The sequence below is a fragment of the Geotrypetes seraphini genome, chromosome 12 (genome assembly GCF_902459505.1).
Source record: "Geotrypetes seraphini chromosome 12, aGeoSer1.1, whole genome shotgun sequence".
In the NCBI taxonomy this organism is placed as follows: Eukaryota; Metazoa; Chordata; class Amphibia; order Gymnophiona; family Dermophiidae; genus Geotrypetes; species Geotrypetes seraphini.
Genome location: NC_047095.1, coordinates 37,329,958 through 37,353,609, shown reverse-complemented (window position 1 = coordinate 37,353,609; position 23,652 = coordinate 37,329,958). Strand labels below are relative to the sequence as shown.

Sequence of the window (23,652 nt, the reverse complement as noted above, 5' to 3'; positions counted from 1 at the left end):
AGGAGAAGGGACAAGGTTTGTGTGGGGGGCAGGGATGGAATAGAACATGATGGGGCTGTGGCAGAATGGGGCAGGGCCATGTGTCCTCTTTTTTCTTGAACAAATCTGATAAACCCTATAATTTATTAAAGTATTGTATTGAGTAACCCTTTCACAAGAACAGATCTGCAAAATATTTGCTAGGCCAGTGATTCCCAGCTGTGGATTAGGACCCCAAATGGGGTCCTATGATCAATGGATGGGAACATAAGAACATAAGAACATAAGCAGTGCCTCCGCCGGGTCAGACCATAGGTCCATCCTGCCCAGCAGTCCGCTCCTGCGGCGGCCCAAACAGGTCACGACCTGTCCAAATCACCAGAAGGGGCCCCCATGCCACCTTGGTTTCCTATTGAGTCCTATCTTCCCATCAAAGTCCTAGCCCTCCGGTCTTGCACATGCACGACCTGGTCGGGTTTCTATACTTATTTTCTGGTTAGCTTTCTCAGTATCCCACGATCCCTTTATCCCTCAGGAATCCGTCCAGTCTCTGTTTGAATCCTTGTATCGTACTCTGCCCAATCACGTCCTCCGGTAGCGCATTCCAAGTGTCCACGACCCTTTGGGTGAAAAAAAACTTCCTTGCATTCGTTTTGAACCTATCTCCCTTCAGTTTCTCCGAATGCCCCCTCGTACCTGTTGTCCCCTTCAGCCTGAAGAATCTGTCCCTATCCACCCTCTCTATGCCCCTCATGATCTTGAAGGTCTCTATCATATCACCCCTGAGCCTCCTTTTTTCCAGAGAGAAGAGCCCCAGCCTATCCAACCTCTCGGCATATGGGCAGTGTTCCAGCCCTCTTACCAGTTTCGTTGCTCTCCTTTGGACTCTCTCGAGTACCGCCATGTCCTGAGGTACGGCGACCAATATTGAACGCAATATTCCAGATGCGGACGCACCATCGCTCGATACAGTGGCAAGATGACTTCCCTCGTCCTGGTTGTTATGCCCCTTTTTATGATGCCCAGCATCCTGTTTGCTTTTTTTGAGGCCGCTGCGCACTGTGCAGATGGCTTCAGTGATGCATCCACCAGCACTCCCAAGTCTCTCTCAAGACTGCTTTCTCCCAACAATGCCCCCCCCAATTTGTAGTTGAACAACGAGTTTTTTTTCCCTATATGCATAACCTTGCATTTTTCCACGTTAAAGCGCATTTGCCATTTGTTCGCCCAGTCTTCCAGCTTGTCTAGGTCCCTTTGCAGGTCCTCACACTCCTCCCTGGAGCTAACTCTGCCGCACAGTTTGGTATCGTCTGCAAATTTTATAACCTCGCACTTTGCCTCCTTTTCCAGGTCATTGATAAATATGTTGAAGAGTAACGGCCCCAGCACCGATCCCTGCGGCACACCGCTCGTGACTCCCCGCCAGTCAGAATATTGGCCCTTTACTCCGACCCTCTGCAGTCTACCCGACAACCAGTGCTCTATCCATCGGTGCACATCCCCTCCCACCCCGTGGTTCCACAGCTTCCTAAGCAGCCTTTCATGTGGCACCTTGTCGAAAGCCTTTTGAAAATCGAGGTAAATGATGTCGATGGGTTCCCCATTGTCCACCCGACTGCTTATTCCCTCAAAGAAGTACAGAAGGTTCGTTAAGCATGACCTTCCCTTACAGAATCCGTGCTGGCTTGTTCTCAGTAGGCCATTTCTCTCAATGTGCTCGCAAATGCCGTCCTTTATTATAGCTTCCACCATCTTCCCTATAATTGAAGTCAGGCTCACCGGCCTGTAGTTCCCGGGGTCACCCCTCGATCCCTTTTTGAAGATAGGTGTGACATTCGCCAATTTCCAGTCCTCTGGTACCTCTCCAGTTTTCAAGGATAGGTTACAAACATGCTGGATTGTGCCCGCTATTTCTTGTCTTAGCTCCTTCAGAACCCTCGGGTGGATCCCGTCCGGACCCGGTGATTTGCCGCATTTTAACCTGTCTATCTGTTTGAGGACATCCTCCTTACTTACCTCTATGTGCTCCAATTTCTCAGCCTGTTCCCCACTCATGAGCTCCTCTGAGTCCGGTATATTAGATGTGTCTTCTCTCGTGAAAACCGACGAGAAGAACGTGTTCAGCCTCTCAGCTACCTCTTTATCCTCTTTAATCACTCCCCTCCTATCCCCATCGTCCAGCGGCCCCACCTCCTCTCTCGCTGGTCGTTTCCCCTTTACGTAACTGAAGAATGCCTTGAAGTTTTTCGCCTCCCTGGCCAGCCCCTCTTCGTATTTCCCTTTTGCTTTTCTAACCTCTCGGTGGCATTCTTTTTGGCATTTCCTGTGCGCCTGGTGATTTTCCTCCGTTGGATCCTTTTTCCATCTCCGGAAGGATACTTTTTTGTCGTTTATTGCCCTCTTTACTTCTGCTGAGATCCAAATCGGGTCCTTTGACCGCTTGTTCTTGCAGCCTTTCCTGAAACTGGGGACGTACATTTTTTGTGCTTCCTGTAGGGTGTCCCTGAATAGGGTCCAGGCGCTTTCCATAGTCTCCATCCTAAAGATGTTTCTGAGCTTCCTCCCCACCATTTCCCTCATAGCAACATAGTTCCCCTTCTTGAAGTTGAGCGCAGTTGTTGAGGATCACAAATATTGACCTGCAAGTCCTCTTTCTAGATTGCCACTGTGACCTATGTCCAGTAGGAGCAAACAACATGGGACCTGAGAATCAGTGAACTTCACAGGCTCTGACTCCTTCTCAGTAGGCAGAGGAGCAGTTCTATGGTAACTTGAGCACTGTCAATATTGAACAAACTCCTTCATTGCATGAAGGGGGCAATTTTCACTGGGTTAGCACACCCAATCATTTTGAAAAGACACGGCTGAGGGGAGATATGATTGAAGTCTACAAAATCCTGAGTGGAGTAGAACGGGTACAAGTGGATCAATTTTTCACTTCATCAAAAATTACAAAGACTAGGGGACATTCAATGAAGTTACAGGGAAATACTTTGAAAACCAATAAGAGGAAATATTTTTTCACTCAGAGAATAGTTATGCTTCTGGAATGCGTTGCTAGAGGTTGTGGTAAGAGCAGATAGTGTAGCTGGTTTTAAGAAAGGTTTGGACAATTTCCTGGAGGAAAAGTCCATAGTCTGTTATTAAGAAAGACATGGTAGAAGCCACTGTTTGCTCTGGATCGGTAGCATGGAATGTTGCTACTCTTTGGGTTTTGGCCAGGTACCAGTGACTTGGATTGGCCACTGTGAGAACGGGCTACTGGGCTTGATGGACCATTGGTCTGACCCAGTAAGGCTATTCTTATGTTCTAATAGTAGACTAGAAACTCATATAGAGTATACTAAAACACAAGGCTTAGAACTGACTGATGCCTTTATGCTGTGGATAAGTATGGGAGAGTGGGAGGAAGTGGGGTCACCTGGTTTTTTTAAGTGTTAAAAGGCTCTCATATTGGATTACAATTTTGGAAGCACTGTGCTGAACTATTCCAACCAAGACAAGAGGGTAAAGGCTCACTGGCCTTTTGTCAATATGACGCCCCCTCAAATCAGTCCTGTTCATGCAGAATTGATTGCAAGCACATGAGATGTTAATATACTAAAGTGCATTTCAATTTGTAAATATATGTACATGCATAAAGAAAGCATACATATGCTAAGTGTTCACATGCTAACTGTGCTTTTAATGTGCATATGTCAGCCTTTCTATGTCTATACGCAAAAGACCCTGAAGTAACAGGATGTAAAGTTTGCAGCAGCTATGTAATTTTTGTAAACACACATTGGAAGAAATTGAACTATACACTAGGTGGTCGAGTAACGATTTTGCAATAAAATCTGTAAGCAGAGTTTGCATGCTGTTTACTGCCTTGGCTCATTCGCATGTCAAGTGTCATTAACTGCTAGTATCTATGTGTTTTATTCATTCAATCTGATTACAAGCATAATAAAATAATAATCTCTAAGCAGGGTACAATGCAAGGGGGCACCTTTGTGCTGCTACCTACTCTAATACAAAACACATTTTTTAAAAGAATCGTTGTATGCAAGTACAAAAAAAACAAGATGCCAATTCCAAAGCATTAATAAAATTAGCCACAATAGGAAAATAGGGTGGAAAAGATTAACTTTTAATTTCCTCATATTAGCATCCATCAAAAGTTCACCTACGGGCCATTTTATTAAAAGTGATAAAGTTTTGCACTTACCACGTGGTGAATGCCCAAATTACTATGATGTACGTGCAAAGCCTGTGTGCTGTAGGCGCATTCCCAGCATTCCTCTGACTTGAGGAAGGAAGGAAGACAGTGCTGCTGTAGGTTAGCACTTTGTCTGGGTTATGAAAACCTTCCAGCTCTGGACCATGTCAGAAGGGCACCTGCACATGCGTGGATGTAACGCAGTGATCTCACACGCATGCATGTCACATTATCGCATGACATCTGTGCATGTGCAGATGACCTCCCAACACGGCTCAAACCATGAGAAGAGGTTGAGGGGGTGGGGCTGAGGCAGAACGGGGTGTGGCTTAGGCAGAACAGGGCAGATTTGGGTGGAACTGGATGGGCTTGAGGGCGGGGTCATGGCTCCGGATTGTTCACAAGCAGTCATAAAGTTGTTATCCTGCCAAGCAGCTTTATGTTATAAGTTGGGGCCTCATCAACATTAGGAATAACAGATAAGTGCTGTCCAGTTGTATACTTTAATAACTAATTATAGGTACATAGAGTTACATATGTTTAATGTTGGATAGTAATAGTGCAGTGGTCTCAAACTCGCGGCCCTGGGGCCACATGCGGCCTGCCAGGTCCTATTTTGAGGCCCTCGCTATGTTTATCATAATCACCAAAGTAAAATAAAACAGTTTCTTCATCATATATCTCTTTAGCAATAAATTACAATATTATTATTAAGACTTAGCCAAAAGGAAAGATTTATAAACTATAAAGAGTTTTTTTACCTCAAGCAAAATTGTCATTTCTTTAATAAGACATTAACTATTTTTTCTGATGCCCTTCAAGTACCTACAAATCCAAAATGTGGCCCTGCAAAGGGTTGGAGTTTGAGACCACTGTAATAGTGCTATGATGGTCTCTTGCTGTTTTCCTTCTGACTCAATTGCAGGAAATAAGGCATTCAGCACTTGATTTATTTTTGATTATTATGCAGATTGAGTTATTATAATCCTGTATGCTAACTTAGTTTAGACATTATTTATTTAATATTTTTTTGAATATACTTCTTAGTTTATTTGGTCCAGAAAAGTTCTGTACCTCACAGTGCTCTCTTTTTACTAAACTTACTGCGAGCTAGAGATGTACTAAGAAGTCCTGCCATAAGTTTGGCAATTTGCACATGCACACCGCGTGCTAAAGAATTTGCATTTTTGTGGAAGGTGGTGTTTCTGGGGGTGGAGAATGGGTGTGACAGCAGTACTCGATGTGTGGGGCACTGTCACATGCTGATTAGCATAGGGTTAGTACATAGGCCCTTACCGCCTACAAAATGGGTGGCGATAAGGGTTCATGCTGAATATTTTTAATGGCCACACGCTAATTGCACAATTAGTGCATGGCCATTAATTCCAGAAATAGAAAAATCGGCCAACATCCTAGTGCAACACGTGATTTTAGCATGCAGTAAAGACCCATGTAAAGGTCACATTTAGACCACTTTTGCCATGGTTTTAGTAAAAAGTCCCCAGTAAGTGCAATTGCAGGTAGAATGGACGTTCTTGCCACTTCTATGTAAGCAAATCTGTGGTGACTACACATGGTAAATGACCACATGCTATCTGCAGAGTGCAGTCCACTCCAGTTACAATTTATGTACAAGCGGGTTGATTTTTCACTCCATCAAAAATTACAAAGACAGGGAAATACTTTTAAAACCAATAGGAGGAAATATTTTTTCACTCAGAGAATAGTTAAGCTCTGGAACGCATTGCCAGAGTTTATGATAAGAGTGCATTGCGTAGCTGGTTTTAAGAAGGGTTTGGACAATTTCCTGGAGGAAAAGTCCATAGTCTGTTATTGAAAAAGACATAGTAACATAGTAGATGATGGCAGATAAAGACCCGAATGGTCCATCCAGTGTGCCCAATCTGATTCAATTTAAATTTTTTAAATGGGAAGCCACTGCTTGCCCTGGATTGGTAGCATGGAATCTTGCTACTCTTTGGGGATTCTGCATGGAATGTTGCTATTATTTGGGGTTCTGGAATCTTGCTTACTCTGAGATAATGGAATATTGCTACTCCTTGGGTTTTGGCCAGGTGCTGGTGACCTGGATTGGCCACCGTGGGAATGGGCTACTGGGCTTGGTGGACCATTGGTCTGACCAATGGGGCTATTCTTATGTTCTTATTGGATTCATAACAGTAAAATGACTAGATATAACCATAAATACATCCAGTTGATAAGGTGAATCTGGAGACAAAAAATTGAATCCTAGTAGGAATAGGGTATTCTGACCGGGACCACTATTATCCTCATCCGCAAAGAGGGTAAAACTCCACAGAATGTCCCTCCTAAAGGCCAGTCTTTTTTGATTAATGCTGTGAAGATCCTTGCTAAAATATTACAGCTGAGGTTGAAAAGAATTATGCGCTTTTTGGTGGATAAAGATCAGACAGAGGTTTAACAGTGCCAGAAATATACATTTATTTATTTGGTTTTTGTATTTATATAATCACTTATAGTCTAAGTGGTTTACATTCAGGTACTCAAGCATTTTCCCCTATCTGTCCCAGTGGGCTCATACGCTATCTAATGTACCTGGGGCAATAGGGATTAGGTGACAGAGCACCCCATTACAAATCAACTTCATTGGGGGAGTCTTAATAAGTGGTGACAATTGGTTTGACTGACGGGTATTCTTCCAGCATCTCCTCACTTTTTCAGATACATGGTGGTCAGATCAATCAAGTTTTTAATGAGGCAATCAATAGTGGAGTGGAGGTCTCCTCTTTTGTGGTTGATGTTCTTAGTGCCCCTAATAAAATTTCTTTATAATTTGTGAAAATCCCTACTTTTTGTACCCTATGTAAATGATTTATCTGCCCTGCTTGGCACTCACACTACCTCTTCGCATCATCACAAAAAATAGAGTACTGCATAATTAAGACACCATCACATCATGGCAAAACTTCAGGCCACAGCTTTAGAAACATGATGGCAGATAAAGACCGTCCAGTCTGCCCATCTGCAGTAACCATTATCTCTTCCTCTCTCTAAGAGATCCCACGTGCCTATCCCAGGCTTTCTTGCAGTCTCTGTCTCCACCACCTCTTCTGGGAGACTGTTCCACGCATCTATCACCATTTCTGTAAAAAAAGTATTTTTTTTTATTGCACAATGTTAAATAAGTAATCAATAAAATTATAAACTACTTTTTATTTATTTATCTATTTAGATTTTTATCCCGTCCTCCCAGTAGCTCAGAACGGTTTACAAGTAAACATTCACAATGGAGTGAATTGGACATACAAGATTATACAGTAGATTTAAATACTTGGACATACAAGACTGTGCAGCAGTGTAAATATAGGGACTATACAGCAAATTAAGAACAGTAGTTTAAATATAAGTAGTTTAGTTCCTGGCAGAATGCTATGCAATTGTGCAGTACAGAATTTGCACAGAATTCTGCACACGCTGTGCAGAATTTAGCACAGACTTTCCAAGACTCCTGCAGCCCAGGTCATGTCCTGCACTACTGCTGATCAGAGGCCTTCTGCTCTCCTTTCTGCTCCTAACCTAACAACCCTCTTCCCTGCACAGGTCAGGCCTCTCACTCTCTCCGACTGATCTACCCCACCCTGTGGATTCAACATCTCCCCTGGCCCTCCTAAAGCAGCAGCAGCAGTTGGTTCACAGAAACAGCACTGTGAACAGGCTGCTTGCAGCTGGTCCTGCCAGACCCTTCCTTTGCCATAACATCTGTCTGTGACATCACTTCTTGTAGACAGGCGACATAGCAGAGGAAAGGCCCTGGTAGGGCCAGTTGCAAGCAGTCTGTTCACAGCGCTACCTCTGTTGGCCATCCAATGCTGCTGCTTTAGAAGTGACTGTGGGTAGGTGAGATGCTAGATCCATGGGAGGGGGGGGGCACAGTAGAATCTGTCGGAGAGAATGAGAGAGGCCAGACTTGCAAGTAGGGAGGTTGTAAGGAGAGAGAGGCCAGACCTGCAAGGGGGGGGGCAGACCCATGGTGGGGAGAGGTGAGGTCATTGATACTGGACCCACAAGTAGGGGGGAGATGAGGGGCCATGAATCCTAGACCTGCAAGTTTGGGGGGGGAGACAGGAGGGGAGAGAGAAAGAGAGAGTGACCTATACTAGAAAGGAAGGAAGGAAAAAATGATTGGCCAGTGGAGAGAGGGAAAGAAAAATGCCAGACCATGGGGGTAGGGAGGGGATTCAGGGTATGAGTGAGAGAGTTGCTGTGAGTAGAGTGGAGTATGGGGTGTTGGACCTGCATGTGGGGGTAGGGAGGTGGTAGAGAGAGAAAGAGTGACCTAGACAGAAAGGGAGGAACAGATTCATAGCCATTGCAGAGGGAGGACAGAGATGCTGGGCCTGGGAGGGGAATTAGGGTGTGAGGGAGAGAAGGGTGGGATTTAGAGGGAGACAGAACTGAAGTTGGAGTGAGAGAGGGAACTGAGAAAGCAGGAGCCTCAGAAAGGAAAAGGCAGGAAGGAATTTTAGGTCTTAGGATGGGGAAATTCTATGCAACGCACTACAAATAAACTAGAAAATTTGAAATATTGTGCACAGAATTCCGCAAGGTTGAAATTTCCTTCTTGGTAAAGCTCTGCATTTGATCTTAAACCATGTACTTGAGCAGAGAATAACTACTGTTTTAAGACAAGTGAACATGTACCAGATCTGCACCAACTAATATTTTATGCTGCATGAGAATTAAATGATACATTCACAGAAAACAATTTCAGAAGGGTTTTCACAAGCAAATGGACATTTTCATGCTGAAACATGATTAAAAAAAGAAAATCATGCCTACTCTAGCCATTCTAGCAAAATAGGAACAGTTTTGTTTCATTCCCATTATGTACTGCCTGGAAGGAGTTTGTGCCTGCAAACTTTATTGGCACTTATGTAAGCATTGTCCACGACTCCTCACCAGGCACAAAATTTTCAAAGGAGAACTTCATTAAAAATATACGAAGTTTCCACAGGCAGACTAGGATCGCTCCATTATTCTTGTAGAATTTGTGATTATTTTGGGCACAGTGTAAACATGTGTTTTTATGTACTGAACAATTTAGGTTACATAGAAACATAGAACATGATGGCAGAAAAGGGCCACGGCCCATCCAGTCTGCCCACACTAATGGCCCACCCCCTAACTACCTCCATGAAGAGATCCCACATGCCAATCCCATCTTTTCTTAAAATCTGGCACGCTGCTTGCCTCAATTACCTGTTGTGGAAGATTATTCCAGCGATCAACCACCCTTTCGGTGAAGAAATATTTTCTGGTGTCGCCATGAAATTTCCCACCTCTAATTTTCAACGGATGCCCTCTTGTTGCCGAGGGTCCTTTAAAAAAAAAGAGATCTTCTTCCACCTCGATATGGCCTGTGACATAGTTGAACGTCTCGATCATGTCTCCTCTCTCTCTGCGTTCCTCGAGTGAGTACAGCTGTAACTTACCCAGTCATTCCTCATACGGGAGATCCTTGAGACCTGAGACCATCCTGGTGGCCATTCGCTGAACCGATTCAACTCTACGCACATCTTTTTGATAATGCGGCCTCCAGAATTGTACACAGTATTCCAGATGGGGTCTCAACATGGATCTGTACAACGGCATTATGACCTCGGGCTTACAGCTGATGAAACTTCTACGGATACAGCCCATGATTTGTCTAGCCCTGGATGAAGCTTTCTCCACTTGATTGGCAGTCTTCATGTCTTCGCTAATGATCACCCCCAAGTCACGTTCTGCTACAGTCCTTGCTAGGATCTCACCATTTAGGGTGTAAGTCCTGCATGGATTTTTGCCGCCAAGATGCATGACCTTGTATTTTTTGGCATTGAAACTTAGTTGCCAAGTCTTTGACCAATGCTCCAGCAGGAATAGGTCGTGCGTCATATTGTCTGGATACTAGAATTAGTATCTCAGTGATAGTCATTTTTTGCTATACAGTATATTACGAGGGGCTGCTGAAAAGTTCTCAGCCCAACCAGCAACGCTAGGGCAGTCCCCATCAAGGGCTATACACTTAGGGCCCCTTTTACTAAGGTGCACTAGTGTTTTTGGCGCGCGCCAACCACACGCTAAATGAAAAATACTAACGCAAGCTCTATGAGGCGTTAGCATTTAGCGCGTGCGGCATTTTAGCATGCGCTAAAACCGCTAGCACACCTTAGTAAAAGGACCCCTTAGTCCAGCGATTGTCCACTTTTCTCGTTTCATATTTTTCTGACGGAGTGAAAAAAAGTGAAAATCACATAAATCCCTGGACTAAGTGTATAGCCCTTGAAGGGGGCTGCCCCAACTTTGTTAGTTGGGCTGAAAACATTTTAGCAGAGACATCGCGGCCTTCACTAAACCCTTCCTCTTTGCACGAGGCATCTAAAAACAGGTATTTTGTTTGAGGAAAAAAGATTTAGAAGAGAAAATCACAGAGTTGGCAAACCAGTGTCAGCATCCATCCAACAGGTTTCTCTCTCATTATTTTTTTGACACAGGGGCATGTCTAGGAGTGGAGAATCGGCATAGTAGGCCAGATTCTCAAAAAAAAGCTGCCAAAAGTTAAGCACTGGCAGGCACCTAGATTGTGTCTGCGGCGCCTAACTTAAGTGCCTTAATTGGTTTTAAGTGATGCGATAATTGATCACCCCATTAAAAACTAATTTTAAAAAATTAGGCGCTGCTAGGCACCCTCCGAGACTGGTGCCTGAGTCCATAGTGCCTAGTAATGCCAAAGCCTGGAAGTGGACATGTTTAGTGGTGGCGCTGGACTTTCGTGTCCTTAGATGTCGCTGGTCATGATCCTACAAGGGCCCTAGATGCCGGAAAAGTAGGCCTGTAAAACCCTGGCATACATGTCTAGTGCCTAGGGTTCTTGCTAGCTGTGATTCTGTAAGTGGAGCCTGTTCCTGATTGACATGTGGCAGGCACTACTTTTCTAGGCACCTGCCATGTTAGGCGCTGCTTTCAGAATCAGCCCCTTTCTGGGCTAATCAGTTAACCCAGCTATAGGCTAGATGCACAAAACATGGTCGCTGTGGGCTGAGTTTTTGGCTGATTCAGGAACAGTGATCGATGTTCCAACAAGTTTGCATGCAAATGATTTGTGCAGCGGGTTTCCATAATCTGATCAGTCGCTTTAACACATGCGCAGAGCCGGTTTGGGGAAGTCTGAACAGCTGAGTGGCAGGGGCAGCCCCAAAGCAGCCTCCTACTCAGCCCCCCAGAACCATAATAGAAGCAGGAGGGATGCCCACTCCCTCCTGCCACTGTAACTCCCCCTGTGCCAGCCTAAATTGGCAGCCTCCTGCCACCAGATGCACCCCTACCCACCAGCCAAAATCGGCTCCTGCTGAACTGAGCCCCCCCCACCAGGACTCTCCGAACCAACCCTTCCCCTTCCTAAAAAAAATAAGCAGGAGGGATGCCCACTCCCTCCTGCCACCGGATGCTTCCCACACACACCACCCGAACCTCCCCTGCATCTGTTCACCAAGTAGATGGCAGGAAGGATGCCCAGTACCTGTTGCTTACAGGCTCACCACTCCAAAATTGCAGGCCTTCCCCTTCCCAGTGCATCCTGGGATATAGAGGGAGGAGCCTAAGGCCCTGATTAGCTCAGTTACGAACAGGTCTAGGCCTATCATTTTTGGGGTCGGAAGTACTGATCTGATTTTGGCATGCAATGTTAGGCCATCGATTGGATGGCTGGTTTTAATATTAATGACCTAATTTGCATGCCAGAATCAGAGAATGTAAAATTGCATGGAAACCCAAGTAGTGAACTGTTTTGTGCATTTGGTCAGAAAATTCTATCAGTCGCTAAACCAGTTTATCAACGATTGTAAGATGATCAGAGCCTTTAGTGCATTTAGCCCTAAATCGCCACCTGTTAACCAATTGGTGCAGGTTTAGAGTTTGAGACCCTAACAACTACAAAATAGGTCGTGATAGAGGCTCTTGCACTAATGTGAAACATCAGCATATGACTGTGATTGAAAAATACAGAAAATCAGCCATTTAATCCCTGCAGTAAAAATAGTCTTAGCTTTTGGGAATGACCCGTGTGAAGGCGCAGGAAGGCCACTTTTGTTTACTGCGCTTTGGTAAAAGGGACCCTAAATTTGTGTGAAAATTCACCTGAATTTGAAGACAATACAATTTTTCTTGAAAACTGACTCCATATTTATTACCTTTCAGTGTTCTGCTTAACTTCTTTAAAAACTTAAGATTTTGAATGATAATCTGAAACAAGCCAGTAACTGGACATTTAGATACATGGACACATTCTATAGTTTTAATAAAGGCAATTAAATTTAATGCTGGAAATCAATACTTTCAATTTTTTTTAAATGAACAGGTGCTAGATGATGAATCTCAGGAAATGCACAAAACAGTTTCTCAAGAATCTCTCACACCAGGTAAACTGGAAATTAATTTTGAAGAACTACTTAAACACAAAAAGGAAATGGAGAAGAGACGCACAGAGGAAGAACGAAAACAAAAATTGGAACTGGAAAAGCAAGAATATGAACAACTCAGAAAAGAAATGGGTGAGGTATGTTTAAGAAATCTGAATTGCGTTATGCAGCTATAATTAGTCCTTCTGTTTGAAGGATTTATCAAACCCTTTAACTTTGGCTTTTGATTTTATTGAAATCTTGCAAAGTAAAAGATAAAATTACATAAACATGCATTCTGATATTCTCCATATGCTCCCATTTAGGGAGAATAGCAACATGGAGGAAACAGCAGGACACGAAAGGGTGAACTCACAAATAATACATAGAAAAACGAGTTTATGACAATACAGAAACAATAATTATAGTATATGTAGATGGGATAAATAGGTAAGATACACATATTTAGCTCCTGTATTGTAACACCATTACTGAAGCTCATGCAAACCGCTCAGAATTGACTCCCCAGTCATTAGAAGTGGTATAGAAGCTTGCAATAAACAATAAATTCTATAAAAAGCGCTAACAATTGTGCATGCAATTTATTTCAATGACAAGCAAATTAGCACCAATAATTGGAATAATGAGTAATTACTGGTGCTAATTCAATCAATTACAAATTATACACATAAATTTAGGTGCAGAATCTACGCCTAAATTTTACATATGAGTCAAAAAAGGAGGCACATAAATGGGCAGGTCAGGGCATTACTTTAAGTTACACACGTAATTATAGAATAAGGGCCTGAACTTAGGTGTTTTTATGCAGCCGCAATTAGGGTGCCTAGTGGTGCCTAATATAGCTGCCTCTCTGCCCTGTGTCCACATCCTGTACCAGCATCTTTCCATCTGCCCTCTTCCCCCCCAATCCCAGTATTCATCTTTCCCTCCTCTCTCTCCCCCCTCCCCTGCCGTTTCCCAGGGAGTTCTGCATCTCACATTCTTCCTTCCATCTGCTTCACCCTCTCTTCTCTTACCCCACCTTCTAGCCATTATTTTTTACCTGCCCTCTCCCAGGCCAGTATGACATCTTTCCTTCCTCTCTTTTTCTTCCCCTTCCCCACAAGTACTGCATCTGGCCCTCACCCTTGCACCTGCACCCCCTTTTCCATGGCCCTCTTTGATGACTCAGCAGTGGCAGCAATTAAGACAGGCTACCGGCGTTACGATTTTCCCTCTGCGAGTCCCACCTATGTGGAAACAGGAAGTTGAAACAAAGCAGCCAGGACACACAGAGGGAAAGCCCTGATGCCAGCTGCCTGTCTTAATTGTTGCTGCTGCCAAGTCCTAGAAGAGGGCCACCGGAAAGGGGAAGGGGGTGCGGGTACAGGTGCAAGGGAGAGGGCCAGATGTGAAGGTTGCTGGAAAAGAAAGGAGTTCTTGGAGTATGACACTGACCCCAGGAGCACCCCAGCACCCCACTCAGGCAGAGGGAAAGCCTTAATCAGCGAGTCTGATTTTTTTCCCTAAATAAATCAATTCAAATCGATTCAGCCAAACTGAATCAGTGAATCAATTTGAATTATGAATTGGGCAGCACTACAACACGCAGGTAATATAAAAGTACATGTCATCTATCACTGTGTGTAATCCCTGGATAGTTTTATAAAGAAAACATGTAAATCCTTCCCATAAAGTCAAACAATTATATGAATACACATAGGAGAAAAAAAAATCTCCATGGCTATATCTTAATTGTCTAAAAATGCAGTGAAAAAAAAAAATCTTTTCTATTGAAATCAAAGTGATTCCTTTCAACCAATGGATTTAAACCAGTGGCTTTCAGCCTAGGGATCACATGACCAGTTGAGTTTTCAGGATATCCACAATGAATAAGCATGAGAGATTTGCATTCCAAGAAGGCAATGCATGCAATCTATCTCATGCATATTCATTGTGGATGTCTTTGAAAACCTGACTGGTCAGTGATTCCTGAAGACTGGGTTGAAAATCACTGGTTTAAATCAAGACTAATTTTGATAATCTCAGAATGAATCCAAATCTGTTATATTCCTTCTGCCTGACAATGGTTACTGTTTCACTAAAGTTTTGGCTATTTCAGGGATCAATTTCTACATGTATGGCAAATATCTTTTATATTCCTTGAGAGCCACTATACTTGCGTCAACCCTCTCCTAAAGTCACTTCACTGGCTTCCTATCCGTTTCTGAATACAATTCAAATTCCTCATACTGACTTACTATTATGGATTTATTATTTTTATGATTCGATTTATAAGACTAATTTGGGACCAAATTAATAATTTATTAGATAACCCAGTGGCATTATTCTATGATACTGTGATATTTGGTATGGAAATGAGAGCAAAAAGTCAGATTTCTGCGAATAACAATAAATTACTACTTATGACTGGTGTTGCCATTCAGCAAATTACATATAATTGGAAGGATTGGAGGAGATTAAATTACAACTTCTGGTGGAACTCTTTATGCCATATCTATAAAATGGAAAGGTTTATAGCATTACAACGGGGATATTTTAAGAAGTTTCAGGATGTGTGGAAACCATTGACAAAGTATTGTAAAGATTAATTTGAATTTGTTTCCCTTATATTTATCAACTTAAGGTATAGGGAGGGGGAGAAGTTTATTATTATATGTTTTATATGATAATGGAATATATGGGAGGGAGGGATGGGAAAGGGGAAGGGATAAGAATTTATGAAATATATCAATGATTGTTTGTAAGTGATGTATTTATTGTTAATATGAATGAATATATTTAACACTTAATGTATTTTTGAAAATGAATAAAGAATTAATAAAAAAAAAAGACTAATTCTCCACCAATAAAATATATCACTGACTTAAGGCCTGTTTTACAAAGCCACGCTAGCGCCTGCCGCGCAACAACAGCACCGAAGCCTTTTAAATCTCTATGGGCTTCGGGGCTGTTAGCGCGCCTTTGTAAAAGAGGCCGTTAGAGAAATATATTTTATAAAGAATTTTTTTAGTTCAAGGAAATATAGCTCTGCCTGTTAAAACTTAGCTCTGTATATGTATAATATACAGTATATTAAAGAACCAGAACTCAGAACATTTACAATCCAACTGATAATGTATTTCTTATAGAGCAGAATTAATTCTAAAATCAGGCAGGTAGAGCAGGTTACAGATAGGATCTTTGAACAAGGGAAAATGTGCCACAAGACAAAATATTGCTAAAGCAGAATGATTAATTTAGTTGGGTTCAAAAGTTACTCACAATGATGTAGGCCTTGCCGGTTGAAAAGTCCTTTTGTTGCAGAGGAGACCGCACGGTAGAGGTAGGCTAGGGTTACCAGACATCCGGATTTCCCAGGACATGTCTGGGGTATGGGTGGCTTTTCAAAACCCGGGACTTTGTCCGGGTTTTGAAAATCTTCCTGTCAAAATCGTGTCGGGAAGAGGCATCTGCGCATGCAATGTGGTGACATCACGCACGTGTGCACGTGATGTCATTGCATCACGTCCATGCATTTACGGATGCAGTCTGTTGGTGGGGCTGGGGACAGAACGGGGTACAACAGGCGTTCCGCCTGGGGCAGAACTGGGCGGGCCTGGGAGCATGGCCATGGGTCCAGATTTTCCTTCAGAAAAATCTGGTAACCCTAAGGTAGGCATGTTTCAGTGATGGGCCGAAGAGAGAGAGAGAGACATGGTTCCAGCGCTGGTCTGAGGGAAAGAGAGCTTTTCAGGAACACGTGGTATTAACTTGGGGGGTCCATGGCCTGTAGAAGATATGGTGCAAAAAGATGTGGTGCATGTCCCACGATGATCCCCAAGAGAAAGAGGGCGAGCATGTGTGAATCTTCTGGTTTTATACATGTTGGTGGATTGAAATTTGGTCCCAGGAGGAGCAATTGTCCAGTCACAAGGCAGGAACTCAGGGGCTATGTCTCCTCCCTAGGGCTGGCATTGCATCCAATCACAGAGCAGTATTTCAATTTCAACTTCTCCCTCTGTTTCCAGTGGCATGATGTAATCTAATTAAATTTTGTCTGAGTAGCTTAAGATAGTGTCCCAGCACTGAGTATTGTACTTGCAGACTGAGGGGTATTTCACACTGTTGCTTTGATCGTGAGCTGCACCTGGCCATTTCTTTGATATTCCCTGAACAGGTGTATTTAACACTGTCTGAAAGCAGATGGCTCAGTCTCTCAGAAGCCAAGTTAGGAATTCAAAATTCAATCATTTCTTGGCTCAGGCAATAAATTTAAACTTTAATTCCAACAAAATGAATTATATCATGCTACATTACAAATGCACTCACTATCTCTCTTCACTTATCTCCCCCTATGTTTCCCCCCCACCCCCTGCGAGCTCTGTTCAGCTGGTAAGTCCCTCCTCTCTGTGCCCTTCTTTTCCTCTGCCAACTCCAGGCTCCGTCCCTTCTACCTTGCTGTGCCTTATGCTTGGAACCAGCTGCTCAAATCCCTATGGTGGGCTCCGTCTTTGGCAGTATTCGAGGCCCAGTTAAAAGCCCACCTCTTTGAGACTGCCTTCAACTTCTAACTCCTCTCTCCTTGGGTTCTGCATCCCCAACCCTATATGTTATATCTGTCTGTCCCACTTAGATTTTAAGCTCTTCCGAGCAGGGACAGTCTATTAAATGCCAAAATGTACAGTGCTGTGTAAGTCTTTCAGCGCTATATAAGTGATGAATAGTAGTAGTAGCAGTAACATTTCTTTCTTTCTTTAATTTGTTTTATATCCTGTCCTCCCCAGAGAGCACAGAACGGGTTTCTTTTTGTAAACTTGCAATAAATTAAATATCATCATTTAGCAATTCGTTTGGAAATCACAGACTTACATATTCTCAAATGTACAAAGTGTTTAGCGTGTTTAACGAGGGGATTGGTGCAATAATGTTCTGAAGCTAAGTTTCACTTTAAATTATTTAAACTATAAGCACTGTCACTTTAAAACAAAGAAAAAGATAGAAAGAAAAAAGAGAAAAAAAGTTAAAAATAATACACGCCGATATAAATGGGTTCCAGTGAGGAGTGCTACCACATTATTCAAATGATTTAGTGTGGCGTTCTGAGGACCCTCGGTGTGAGAAAAGTGATATATAAGATAATGGTCCAATGCTAAAGAACTGTTGTTTTGTGTATGTTAACAAGATGGCACCTATGATATATGAACAATGCCAAGCTACACCATATGATGCTAACAAGTTGGATGTAACTGAGAGTAACATTTTAAAAACCTAATTACAGAGGCTTACCCAGCATATATGACACCCGGGGCTGATTATTTTTTAACAACCCTCCTTCTCTATATGAAAAACATGATTTTGTTTATAATAATTCACAAGTTGCACAACAAGAGAGAGCAGAGAGCACTAGAACATCAATGTAAAACTAAAAAAACTAGATTAATACAGATCGATCCTGCACAGTAAGTGCTAACAGAAAACCATGTCTTTCATATACACAGAAACACCCTCGCCCAGTATGGAATAAGTAATCACAAACTAAAAATAGAAATATGTAGACAAAAGTTAAACTAAACCACCAAGAAGCCAGACTATGTATACAATGCAACATCACAGAAACAATGATGTATATCCCCTAATATTGTACAAAATATAAAGACAGCAGATGTAAATTTGAAAAAAGATATAACAATTCATCACTTTACAAATTAACAAATACAAATAAAAGAAAAAATGGAAAATAAGAATACCATTTTATTGGACTTACACATTTTTCAATTAGGATTTAAGAGGTCAAAACCTCTTTCCTCAGGTCAGTGAAGTATACTGCTGTTACAGTATGCTGTCTAACCTGAGGAAGGGGGATTTGGTCTCTGAAAGTTAGTAAAAAATGTTATAAAATTATTCAAATAAAAGGATCACCTTATTTCCATGTTCTGTTTATAAGCATACATTTTTCTATCTTTGTTGTCTTTGGTTTATGCTTTCCTCATTCTCTTTCTCCCATCCACTGTCTGCCCTCTCTTTGCCTTTTCCATATGACATCTGCTCTTTCTATGCCCCTTCCAGAAACTGTCTGCCTCCCTTTCCATCGCTTCCTCCCCCCAATTGGTCTGGCATCCCTCTTCTTCTCTTTGTTCCCCTCATGGTCTGGCATCTTTGTCTCCTTCCCTTTTATTTATCTTCCTCCCCCCATGTTTTTTTTAGCATCTCTCTTTCCTCCCCTCAGATCTGGTATCTGTTTCCTTCCCCCTTTCCTCCTCCCAGATCTGGTATCTGTCTCCTCCCCCTCCCCCCATGCTCTGGCATCTCTCTTCTCTCCCTGTTCTTCCTTCTCAATTTATTTTCTGCCTCTGTCTAAATTCTTACTATCCAGTCCTCAATTTCCCTCTTTTCACTGTCTACTTACAGCTTGCCACCTCTTTCCCTCACCTCCTCCAATATCTCACTAATTCTGTCCTGTTCCCCCATCCAGCATGTGCCCTTTTTTCTTTATCCCCTCCTTCCATCCTGTATCCCTTTTCTCCTCATGTGCATCCAGCATCTGATCCCTCTCCCCCACTTCCTTCCAGGAGATGCTCCCCTCTCTCCTCCACTTCCATTCAGCATCTACTCCCCTCTCTCTCCTCCCCACTTTTGTCTAGCATCTGCCCCCTCTCCCTCCCCTACTTCCATCCAGCATCTACAACTCCCCTCTCCAATTAACATTCAATATCTGTCTTTTTCTCTCTCTCTCCCTTCACTCCACTTCCATCAGCATCTCTCCCCTTGCTCTGTCCCTCCACTTCAATTCCATCAAGTTTCCTACCCCCTCTACCCCAATTCCATCGAGTATTCTACCATCTTCTCACTCCCTCCACCACAATTCTATCGAGTATCCTGCCCCCTCACTGTTGCTGCTATCCCATATCAGCAGTTAGAACTATAAAATTAAATACAGCCATCACAGGACCTTCCTGCACCTCCCCGCAGCTGCTGGCTCTGCTCCAGAACAAGGAAGTAATGTCGAAGGGGTTGGACTGGCAGCCACGGGGAAGTGCTACTACTGCTGCTGCTGGTACGGAAAAGCAGCAGTGGCAGTCAGGTGGGAGGTCTGTGTGTCAGCTGTGTATGCCTCTTAGGGCTTGCATTTGGGGTGGACTGCCCCCCCCACCCAGTGGCACAGTAAGGAGGCAGACGACCCCAGGTGCCATCTTCATTGGGGAAGCTGTTACTAACACCTCTCTTCCTGTTCGTACCTCTTTAAATGTTTGCTGGTGCAAGCAGCATCTTCCACTTGCTGCTCATGCTGGCCTCAGTTCACTTCTGACATCACTTCCTGTATTGTATTCAATGTAAGAATCCATTTTTTGTTCTCTTTGGCAGAGTAATAAACCTCAATTCCCATTCTTATTTAAAATAGGAATCTGATTATTGATCCAACTTTTCAGAGAATTGAAATGATGGGAAAAAGACACAGTGATTTATCAAAGGCTGTTCTAATCATTTTAGATTTCTTTTATGCTTACATACAAGCCTGGCATCTAGGATAACAAACAGGGAACGGCTGAATATAAATCAAAGTAGGAAAAGTCAGTTTAATTTATTTGAAATGCCCATTAAAGGGGAAGTGGGGAGGTGAAAGAAAAAAAAAAAGTAACTTAATAAAATGACCAAAAACATGTCAAATTTCTTGAGAGTGCACCTAGCCCTCTGTTCACCTAAGCAGATAGAAAAACTAAAGAGAAGCATGAGGCAAGAGGCAGTATAGGAATGCTAGCACATGCCCGGAACAATACTTTTTTCTGAGTTTTAACAGAGCTAAGCTGTGTTGGCTAACATCCTGTTTGTTGACAGAGAACATTTTTATAAAGAATGTCATTTAAGAAAATTAGTTTATTTTCAGTCCCAGTTTAAATTTTAGCATTATACAAACTTTAGGGATGACGCAGCAAGTAATGCATTAGAATTGTGCGCTGAGCTACAGTGCAGAGTACAGAATGATATGGGGCAGGTACCTGTGAAAACCCGCAGTGAAATAAAAAAATTGGGGACTTTTACCCCCAGATGCAGTAACAAATATTTTTACCACCCTGCAGGAGTGGTAAAAAAAACCTTGCTCCTGTGATAAAGAAGAATAAAAGTGATTACCATGTCTCCCTCACTAGGTTGCACTCGGGGCAGCCATTTTCACTAGCAGCTCTGCATGGGGCAGGAGTGTAGGAAGATTGCTCCTGTCCTGGTTCAAAAACAAAAAGGCAAGGAGGATGGCTTAGCAACCACAAGAAGTCTTTATTAGAAACAGTAGGTGACTCCTCTGTCTTAGATGTCTCCTTCTCCTTGTACACAGATTAAACCTCTATTCAGGCTGACGTGATGATATTAGACACTGTACTTTAGGAGGTAGTGTGGCAGCTCTTGTACAGCAATCTTAATTTTCTTTTAGTATTTGTAAATTACACATTACAATTCACAAGTATCTGCTAAAACAAATACAAAATAAAAAAAAAAGAATAGCTAGAAAGTCTCTATTCTTCTTTGGACCACAATAAAAAAGGGAGTGATCGGTAATGATAAGGAGCTCATAAAGAAAAATAAAAATTAAATAATCATAGGTTTAACACAACATTAACCCACTACTTCTACTAATTACCCAATCACATTATAAAGTTTTCAAATCCAAGAAAGCTTTTACCATATATTTGAATATAAACCCATCTGAATATAAACTTGAGGTAACCTTTTTTCTCTTTACAGCCCTCCTACTCATTTACATATGCAAAAACTGTACAAGTCTTCAAAAATAATCTCCTATATCTCTTTAATCTCTTTTTCAGGAAGAGGTGAATGAAAGCAATGAAGTTGTGAGTAATGAGTATGAAGAGCTGATAAAGTTAAAAAGAACAGGTTCTATTCAAGCTAAGAACTTGAAAAGCAAATTTGAAAAAATTGGCAAACTGTCTGAAGAAGAAATACAAAAAAAGATTGAAGAAGAGCGAGCCAGACGAAGAGCAATGGATCTTGAAATAAGAGAAAGGGAAGCAGAAAAATTTCAACAGGTCAGCTGCTTTTTTCTCAAAAATTTTTGCATACAAGTACAAATATCTTGAAAATTCTCACTAGGAACTAATTTAGACCACAGTTGTAACCTAAAGGAAGAATCCTAATACTTGCTTATGGAATTAAAAATTCATAAGTGTAGCTCCTTTGCCAAGTTGGTGGGAGGAAGAACAGGACTCTGAGAAACTTTCTTCTGTTCCTTGGCCATTTTCAAATTGTTCTTTAGACTTCCAGGATCAATCATAACCAATTTTTATTTATTAGTTATATAAAGTATTTAACAACCTGAAATACAAGCAAAAAATTCTGCAAATATTCTCGTTAAACCAAACATAAGTACTGTTATGGATCACAGAGAGCAGCAAATGCTAAAAGTATCAGCTAATAATCATAAAAATGCTATTGTAAACCTCTACAATTTATAATACAGTGGTACCTTGATTTGCGAGCATAATTCGTTCCAGAAGCATGCTCGTAATCCAAGGTACTCGTATATCAAAGCACATTTCCCCATAGCAAACAATGGAAGCTCGGACGATTCGTTCCACATCCCCAAAACTTGTACCGGTAGTAAGTAGACGCAGAAGAGGGAGGGTTAAGTGACTTTGCCCAGAGTCACAAGGAGCTGTAGAGGACATTAAACCCAATTCCTTAGCCAAGCCAAAAGGAGCCGGAACAAACGAGAAGACCGACTATTCTACCTCCCTCATCACCTGGCTCACCTCCTTCACTTCCAGCTCCTCCAGCGTCAGGAGCACCACTGTCACCTGCGAAGTCCTACATCAAGTGTCACCCACTAGCCGTCTGCCATCGTTTCCGCCTCTAACAGCCACAGGTCCTCCAGCGGGGTCCTTTCTAGTCAGCAGTCACCTTTTTAGCAACTCAACGCCCACCTGTGTTCGGGAAAGTGAGTTGAGCGGAGGATTGCCCGTATGGTAAAACAGCAGCGGTCCCGAGCTCGGTTTCGGTTGCTGGTGCCCCGCAGTTGGGCGGGAAGCGGCCGAATAGACGCATGCGCAGGAGGACGGGCATCCGCGCAACTGCCCTGGCATTCTCAGACTCCGGCGATGTTTGAGTCAGCGGCGGATATGGTGCCATTGTCTCCATGTATGCAGCCTTTGCCTTCTGTGCCCTGGTAGCGCGGCCTCGGGCTGGAGTTGCTGCAGACAGAATGGAAGAGTAGACACCAACCGTCAGAGGCTCACGGGCGGCACATAAATGCTCGTTTACCGAGGCAACACTCGGTTTGCGAGTCACAGTTTGCTGGAGTGTTTTGCTCGTCTTGCAAAACACTCGCAAACCGGGTTACTCGCAAACCGAGGTTTGAGTGTACATTTTATTCATAGTTTTTGTATTCCATCATAAGCTAAGGATATTTAACAAAAGAAACAGGAAAGCAATCAAAACATAATATGACTACTACTCAGGTTCTATTCTAAATTACTATTACTACTTCTATTAATTGTTTCTATAGCACTACAGGCTTATGCAGCATTGTGCACATTATGGAGCATTCTGTAAAGGACGCCAGTTTCAGCAGCCGCCTAAGAAGTGGCTGAGAATCACACACCGACGTCCAATACAGAATTGTGTTTGTCCTAAAGGACAGATGCCCAACCCCCTCACCCCCGCGATTCTCTAACCAGTGCCTATATCACAGGTGCCGGTTACAGATTCGTGCCTGCCTGATTGAGAGATCTCGTGCCATTTATTTTATTAAATTTTCTATACCATTCTCCCAGGAGAACTCAGAACGGTTTACACGAGTTTATTCAGGTACTCAAGCATTTTTCCCTGTCTGTCCCAGTAGGCTCACAATCTGTCTAATGTACCTGGGGCAATGGGGGGATTAAGTGATTTACCCAGGGTCACAAGGAGCAGTGTGGGTTTGAACCTACAACCCCAGGGTGCTGAGGCTTTAGCTTTAGCCACTGCGCCACATTCTCCCCAGGGAATCCTGGATCAGCTGAGCCAGCTGGAGGTAGAGAAATAATGAGGATGTCACTGGAAAGTACC

The 23,652-nt window shown here is 42.7% G+C and overlaps 1 protein-coding gene across 8 annotated transcripts in view; it reads left to right on the top strand.

The window, feature by feature from the left end:
• The window catches only part of NEXN (nexilin F-actin binding protein), a 153,250-nt gene that overhangs the window by 92,668 nt on the left and 36,930 nt on the right, over positions 1-23,652 (top strand). For all 8 annotated transcript variants that reach the window (XM_033915854.1, XM_033915857.1, XM_033915852.1 and 5 more), the window contains 2 exons: positions 12,558-12,755; positions 21,414-21,635. In XM_033915854.1, the coding sequence (XP_033771745.1) occupies positions 12,558-12,755; positions 21,414-21,635 (420 nt within the window). The remainder of the gene's footprint in view (positions 1-12,557; positions 12,756-21,413; positions 21,636-23,652) is intronic.